This window comes from Neolamprologus brichardi, chromosome 23 (genome assembly GCF_056152115.1).
Source record: "Neolamprologus brichardi isolate AB-2024 chromosome 23, ASM5615211v1, whole genome shotgun sequence".
Taxonomy (NCBI): Eukaryota; Metazoa; Chordata; class Actinopteri; order Cichliformes; family Cichlidae; genus Neolamprologus; species Neolamprologus brichardi.
Genome location: NC_142125.1, coordinates 18,173,443 through 18,181,567, shown reverse-complemented (window position 1 = coordinate 18,181,567; position 8,125 = coordinate 18,173,443). Strand labels below are relative to the sequence as shown.

At 39.2% G+C, this 8,125-nt stretch overlaps 1 protein-coding gene across 2 annotated transcripts; it reads right to left on the bottom strand.

Annotated features, from left to right (window-relative positions):
* Positions 1-2,394: 2,394 nt before the first annotated feature.
* Positions 2,395-5,328, bottom strand: LOC148096078 (uncharacterized). Of its 2 annotated transcripts, XM_087836426.1 has the most exons (4): positions 4,965-5,328; positions 4,012-4,146; positions 2,614-2,711; positions 2,420-2,518 (listed from the first exon to the last, which is right to left on the bottom strand). In XM_087836426.1, the coding sequence occupies exons 1-4, from the start codon at positions 5,326-5,328 to the stop codon at positions 2,420-2,422; spliced, it is 696 nt and encodes a 231-aa protein (XP_087692552.1). The 2 variants fall into 2 exon arrangements, with proteins under 2 accessions (XP_087692551.1, XP_087692552.1); XM_087836425.1 differs by having other exon boundaries at positions 2,395-2,711.
* Positions 5,329-8,125: the final 2,797 nt, after the last annotated feature.

The following is an 8,125-nucleotide window of genomic DNA, read 5'->3' as shown; positions in this document are numbered from 1 at the left end:
TAAAATAAAAATATTGTTTGTTTTTTTCAGTGATTTATTTGTTCCTGAGTAAATCAGATTGACTGAGATTAAAGTTTTAGTTTTCACACAGCTGAGTAAATGTCAAACAGAAAACGGATTAAACAGAAGTGTGAGATGGTTGAGAATTTACTCCAGTGTCCTGTAATATTTTAGATAGCAAGGAGCAGACGGCTGAGTTTATTAAACTCCACTGAGGCAAACTGCAAATTTCATTCAAAGTTTAATAAACTATCATCTTCTCTTTATTTTTAGTTAGCACATACCTTAAACACTAAGCTAATGATAGTTATATAAGAGCAGATGCATGCTGGTGCAATAAGCTGTACATTTTATGGACAATGGATCTGATAAGTCGACTAATTGCAAGAATAATCGGTGACTAGTCGACTATCAAAAATAATCGTTTGGGGCAGAAAAAGACGGTGGCAGAAGCAATGCAAAGATCATGACAAGTCACAGTTACACACCAAGTGCTCAATTCTCAGAGTAATCGGCCAGTAAGAGCATTCTGTAGCTACAGCCAACAGGGGGAGGTGGGAAGGGATTAGTCATAATTTCTGAAAACAGGAAATTGGTTTTCTACAGAGGAGCAACGATGAAAACTTTTTTTGCAGTTTATCACTTGTGGTCGTTTTCAGAAAGTGTGACTAAAGTTCTGATTCGTTTTTGAGACAAACACCCACACAGCCCCCAAGAAGCAGAACTTTATGAAACTATTTTTTTGAAAAAAAAAAAACACCAAACGGATTTGGTTTCTCTTCATTGGTGTTGTTACATTTAATGTGTTAACACTAAACATTACAGTACATGTAATTAAAGTACATTAAAGTACATTAAAGTACACTTTCTACTCCAAAACAAGAAAACACTGAATGTAAGAAAAACAAAGGAAAAGCAACCTGACAGTCACAGTGTTGTTTTAAAACACTTCTAACACTGGAGGGAACTTCCATTTGAGGCTACAACTTCTGAATGCCTAAACTGAAGACGAAAGCGTCAATCAAACACAAAATCTGCACATTTACTGGAATACATGTTCATTCCTCAACAGTGTAATTTCACAGATCAAATGAATAATGCCACACATATGTAGAAATATATTTTAAATGTTCTGAAGCAAACACAGCACCACTCTGAAAAAGGTTTGGAAGCTGGGTCTGTCACGGCTGAGCAGCTGGTGTGTTTGCAGTGTGGACCTAAACACACCGGCTGCTCAGCCATGAAAGTGAAAAATGTAAATAACAACAGGATTTGCAATGATTTGCAAAGACCTCAAAGTCAATCTATTGTTAACAATACTCTAAAAATAACACAAGTAGAGATGCTCAGACCTCTTTTGGGTTCAGGAGCCTCCTCTCAGCACACCTCGAAGGTGTCCAGGAGCAATCCTTGTTAGATGCTCAAACTACCTCAGACAGCTCAGTGCAATGTGGAGGAGCAGCATCTCTACTCTGAGTCATTCACTGACTGTATCTTGAAGGAGAAACCGTGACACCCTCTGGAGGAAGACTATTTGGGTCTTGTCAATCTCTTGGTTACCACCTGGAGCTTGTGAGGGTAGAAATGTAAAACTTAACATTTTTTTGAATTGGTTTTACAATTCCCACACTTACATAAGGAGCCCTAACTGAATGATCTCCAGGCTGTTCATCTCAACTTCTTGTTAAACACTCGGCTGCTTGCAGTCTTCAATACCAGGCTCAAAATGTATTATTTGCCCCTCACAGACTAAATGGGGGGACAGAGGCTTTGGAGCTGGGACTCTTTTGTTATGATTGTTTTTGTGTTCAGTTTTTTTCTATTCTGAACATGTCTTGTCTGCGACTAAAATTTTAAATTATATTTTATAGATATTTTCATAGTTTTGACTTTTTTCATGCTGTTTCATGATGCCCGTTAAAGCCAATCTTTAAATAAACTTGACTTAGTTAAGTTTTGAGTGTATCACTGCATTCTGTCTCTGTCTCACATTTGAATCATCGTGTTGGTTTATTTGGAAACTGGATTTGTGTGTTCAGAATAGCATAAACAACTAGACAGCTAAAACAAACACTGTTAAATAGATGCAAACAGAGACAGAACAAATAAATATTTAAAGGTTTTAACAACAGCTTTGAATTCTGGGATATCCACCTTAAATCCTAAACCACCTTAAAGCAGGTTTGGCTAAAGGTTGTCACATCTTTGGGTCTCTCGCAGCTCAGAAGCAGAGCAGATTGTTTCTGACTGAAATTAATCTCACTGCATTTCTGATGTTTGTCAAGTTTGTGGATTTTCTCGACAGGAAGAAAGAAATCCTCCCACAAACAGAGGAGCAGAAAGTCCTGAGTCGTCAGACTGACCTCTGCCAACAAAATCTGAATCCACCAGGTATCATCCACCTGTCCAGGTGTGTCCATCAGCTCTGAGGCAGTGACGAGTGAGGAACCTGCAGTTTGTAGTAAATGCTCTGTGTAGCAGGAGCAGCAGATGTAGGGGGGTATTGGATCTCCTCGTACTGAAACACAACAGCAGCACTGAGTACAGGACAAAGTAGCACTGAAGGAGAACAATGAGCATGAGCTGCAGGGTCACCTGTACACTTTGAGTTACCTGTGGAGCCTCCAGCCTCTCACTGGTCCCAGCTGGAGGGAGGTTTGCCTGATACTTGCTGATTCTCCTCTTCAGAGACAGCGATACACAACTCAGACCTGCCAACAGACCATCAGAGGAGTCACTTCACCATCACACTCACATCAGCACTCATCACATACAACACATTTCTCCACTGTGCAGAGAAACCTTTCAACATCTGGCACAACATCTACACAGCAGAAGCACAGCTGAAACATCTGGCAGAACATAAAGAGAGGAAGTTGAGTTTTTAAACTGTGACTGGAAGCTGCTGCAGGTCTGAACTACACTCTGATCAGAAACAAGTATGAGCTCTAATTCACAGTAACACTGATCTCTTTCTGCTATCTCACACTCTAAATAAAAGACAAGAAAAACATGTTAACAAGTTAAACTTTCAGCCTTCAGGAAGTCCAGTTAGCTCCTCCTCCCCCAAAATGTGACACCTGATAAGTTTATAAAAGCTCCTTCCTCTGACTCTCTCTCAGCCAGCAGGCTCTGCAGGGCCTCAGTGTCCCCACACACATTATTACTTCTTTCATTCATTGTTATTAAAGCATTTAAACCTTATTTTTTGATTTTTATGAGATCTCTGCAGCTCCACCTTTAATATGAACATGTGGTCATGCATTTAAGAAAAATAATAAGCATAATAAGTATTTCACTAGCTGGGCCCACGACCGCATTTTAGGTTTGACAGCGTTTTACTAGGTAAAGGTGAATTGCTTGGACATGAATTGAGCTGCGGTTCGGGGAAGGCCTCGAAGGGGACGGGCGACGGCTCCCGGGCCTGGTAGGTTCCGGTAGGTAGGTGTAATAAATAAAAGTGAAGAAGTTAAAGAATTGAAAAGAAGAAGGAGGGTTGGGCACGTAAACGCGAATGACAGCTTGCAGAACTGGGGGAACCTATGAGAACCGGAAGAAGTGTGTTTGGAGGCTCCTGAAATTCTGATACATAATCTCCATTACAACAGGTCTTTAATTTAGGCCCCACAAAACTACCACTAAAGAACAATTTCAGATGATTGTGGTTTATATTAGTTTGTACTAATCATCAGAGCTGCAGCTGTGAAATACTGATACTACTGTAATTTTTTCACTAATTAATTTTTTTTACATAAAACATCGGCATCCATACATCAAGGACACTACTGATTATGAGTGATGACAATAATAGTCTAGCTAAATCTTTTGCAGATCTTTAACTTGAGCTCAAACATGTTTCAAAAAATAGCTTCATTACTTCTCTGAAACGTGATCTGATGGTTACACGTCTGCACCTCTAAATGCACCACGATGTTGCACGCTGTGGAGGTGTGCTGATATTTATAGAAGAGCAGAGAGACCAGAAAGATTTAGAGAAAGAAACAGACTCACAGATTACCACAAGAACGAGTGCAGCATTCAGGCTCAGAGAGATGAAAATGACACGAACACTCTGCAATGTATCCTTGTTAGATTGCTGGTCTGGGCGGTTATTGTCGGTGACTGTGACAGATGTTGCAGACACAGCTGGAGAGACAGACAGATTGCCAAAGAAATTAATGAGTGTATGAAGAAACTAATAAAGAAGCAAACTGAGCTGACATCTGAGGCTTTTTCAGATGATTAGTTTAAGATGTTTGTGATCTGTATTTTGAAGGTTTGAGATTAAGTTGTGAACTGGCCCAGCCAGCAACACTTTTTAACAAATTGGTTCCTTTGAAACCTCAAAGTGTGGACGATTGTTGGGCTGTGTGTTACACAAAGGTACAAAGTTACTGTAAGAAGCTGCCTTGAGTTTCAGTGACGACCTCTCAGACACTGACTAAAGGAACAAAACTGACCTGGTTGTAAGAACACAGAGTTCTGCATAACATTTGAAGCCTGTTTATTTTCAAAGGTCTAGACCTATCTGACACTTAAAACAGTCGGGGTGGCTGTAGCTCAGCAGGTCACCTGCTAATTATAAGGTTGGTTCGATCCCTGAAACTGAAACACAGAATGTAACTAGGAAAACACGAGGAAGACACTTGTTTTTAGGAACTACATGATGTTGTCTTTCAGTCTCAGACATGCGTGTTAGTCTCACAGTTGTTCTTGTGTAAGATTTTTTTTTTCAGGTTTACAAGACAGAGCATGATCACAGGAAAAACGATCCTGGCCATAACAGGTCAAAAATGGACAATTTGTTGTTATCCAAACACACTGATTCTATTTAATGACGTCTTCCTTTAGCTGAAAGATGTATGTAGCCAAACTATGTGAAACTTCAGGTGTGAAACTTGAACATATTTGTGCTTCTGTAGTTTTCAGCATTACAGTAAAAAAAACCCAAAACTTTTACTTACCTGAGACGAGGCTGAAAGTGTCCACAAACTGAATGCTGCCACCTCTCTTGATGCCACAGAAGTAAAGCCTGCAGTCCTCTGCTGTCAAGTTTTTAATCACGAGTTTGTTTCCCAGGATTGAAAATTTGGTTTCAAAATCAGGAGAGTAGTAGGTAGAGCCTGCTGAGGAAAGACTGCGGCCGATACCTGCTCTGAACTGACTGTGGATCTCCATGTACCAATGTGTGTCTGATGTCTGATTGGAGCAGGTTAGAGTGACATTGGTCCCCAGCTTTTCTCTGACCTCGGTCACGTTCTCGGCGTCTGCACAGAGCAGAACCACCAACAGGATCATCCACAGGAGAACCATGATCAGCTTCAGCATCAACAACAAGACGGAGTCGTCTAAAAGCAGCTCAGCTCTGATGGACTCTGACACAGAAGTGCTCTACACTTCCTACTTCAGGCGGTGATTATGTCGTGTGCAACGCCTTAAGACAAACCACAAATACCAAGTAACTCTACAGGAAGTGAAACTTGTGGGAAAGACAAAACACAAGGGGAATAAAATGTCATTCCAATACAGCACATTTTAATTGAAATCCTAACAAAAAACAATAACAATTAAATCAAAATAAATAAGAAACCCACTATTGAATTAAACTGTAAAACAGAAAAGACACAGGGGTATAGCAGAGGCTAAACACTAGCAAACCATGCAACAACACACACACATACAGACATACATACATCTAAACTAAATAAATAAATAACTAAATAAATAATTTTATATACAAAACACAAAGCAATTACAAACCCTAGAGCAAAACCCAGAGACCCTAACCCTCTGTCTGGCATGCTTCACAAACAAATGTTTTTTTTTTGGTTTTCTTGCTCATGCGGGCTGCTTGGCACAGTTCCTGTGATACCACCGTGGGCAAATGTCACAGCCAATCTGAATTACACAAAAAAACACAAGTATTATGTTGAAATGGTTAAATAAATAAGTATAAGGTTGCAAAATACTCGTATCATAAAGCAGTCCACCATGCCTTACAACTACAGTAAGTCGTGTGAAGTGTTTACATGGTCTGTGAATTACATTTTGTTATGTGATTTATTTTTTTTCACCTTTTTTCAGCTGACACTAAGAGAGAAACCTAAAACATAAGCATTTAGGTAGTGAGTGTCACCGTCGCGGTTCCCACAGTAATGGGTTACAGCACAAGTCAGTCAGGTCATCTTGAACAAGAAATAATTTACTTTTAATAATCATTAACTCTGTTTGCATGACTAAATAATAAGACTATAGCAATACTATATAAATATTCCAAACACGTTAAAGTCAAACGTTTGTAGTTTATCATTTAATTTATATTTGTAATGATAACTGTATTCTCAAGAAGCCAGTCTCTTGTCTCAGGGTTGCAATGCTTGAAGCTGAGTTACTGAACTCTACTGGCACAGTAGAGCAGATGCTCTCTGCAAACTGTGAATAAAATATGCAACAATGCAGTCATTATTTGAAGTAACATTTGGTTTTCCAAAAATTGCATTCATATTAAGTTTTTGACATTCATATTAAGTGTTGAGACACTGGAGGAGACGAAGTGGAGACTACAACCAAAAGAAAGTGGTTTTATTGAGGCTGGTAAACATGAACAAAACTCCCGCAAAGACGGAACAGGAGCGACAAGTAAACTGGGAAAATACGTCTGTGAAGGTTCTCAGTCATCCAGGTCATCGTAGTCAAAGGAGCTTGCAAAGAAAAGTGTCTGGACTTCTTTAAAGAAGTCCAGACACTTTTCTTTGCAAGCTCCTAAACTGGGAAACTAATTATGAAAACTGTTATGAAACTATGACAATTCTGAACCAATTAAGATGACTATCACGACTATGATGATTACAATGACTGTTTTGATGAGACGTGAAGGTAAAATACACAGATGACCTGACAGCAAACAAAGGACGACAGAGGTCTTAAATACAGACACGAGGTGATCGGGGAAAGTGGGAACACATGGGCAAACAGCTAACTTAAATGGACAAAATGACATCACAGGAGAAGAGTAAAATTAAAGACTTTGAACAAAGAAGCACAAAGTTTTCAAAATAGAACAGCAAACATGACAACATGGCATAACATAAACTAACAAGGGAGGCTCAACAACATGAAACACACAGACAAGAAACACATATCACGCTGACTCGGAGGACAAGAACTGGCTTACACAAGGGGACATAGATGAAAACCTAAAGTAAAATAACACTTTATTACTTCTGAACTTAGAATACCAACACAAGACTCAACATATTATCTATATAATTAGAATGCTGGGTCACAGACACAGCCCCTGACAGAGCTATATGCTGAATGTTCACACATCATCTTAACTGACATACGTATATACAGTCACTGTACACTTTATCAGTTACACCTAAAAATCTGCTTGTTAACACAAATATCTAATCATGTTCCAATCACATGGCAGACGTGCATTGCTATGTAGACAAAATGACCTTCTAAGGTTCTCACTGAGCATCAGAATGGGGAAAAAATAGATTGAATTGACTTTGTTGTTGGGGCCAGATGGGCTGGTCTGAGCATTTGTGGAACTAATGATCTACTGAGATTTTCACAGAAATATCTCATAACAGAATGATCCCAAAGACATAAAACATTCAAAGAGTGGGAGCTGTTTGGGAAACTTCTCTTGATGATACATAACAGAGAATGTCCAGAGTGCTACAACTGATAGGAGAACTACATAAACACAACATAACTAACCATTTACAACCAGGGACGGCAAAAGAGCATCTCTCACCAAGAACTGAGGCAGTTCACAAGGAAAATGGAAGTCCAGTATGTTGCTATGAAGAATTACCTCTTAATGTGGCTGCGAGTATAGCTTATATAATGGATGACATTAATTTAAAAAACAAAAAAACAAAACATATATATATTTTTTTATATAATGATTTGGCACATCCAATTAGCTATTTTCATGGTCCAAGGATGAAGCAGTGTGTCGCATACCCATCTTGAAGGATTAAGCCGTCTGTGTGTCATGAAAAACCTGAGAGAGATATTGTCATGGCTGTGTGAAGGCAGGCAGGAAATGGTGGACCCAAAAGCAGGATTCATGGAGGCAGATGTAAAGTCAAAACACACGGCTTTATTG

Excerpts from the sequence above, each read along its gene's own strand:
- LOC148096078 (XM_087836425.1), bottom strand. The coding sequence starts at position 5,328 with ATGCTGAAGCTGATCATGGTTCTCCTGTGGATGATCCTGTTGGTGGTT. Across the intron at positions 4,147-4,964 it reads CACTTTCAGCCTCGTCTCAG|CTGTGTCTGCAACATCTGTC; the intron begins GTAAGTAAAAGT and ends CTGTCTCTCCAG. Across the intron at positions 2,712-4,011 it reads ACTCGTTCTTGTGGTAATCT|GTCTGAGTTGTGTATCGCTG; the intron begins GTGAGTCTGTTT and ends GTCTGTTGGCAG.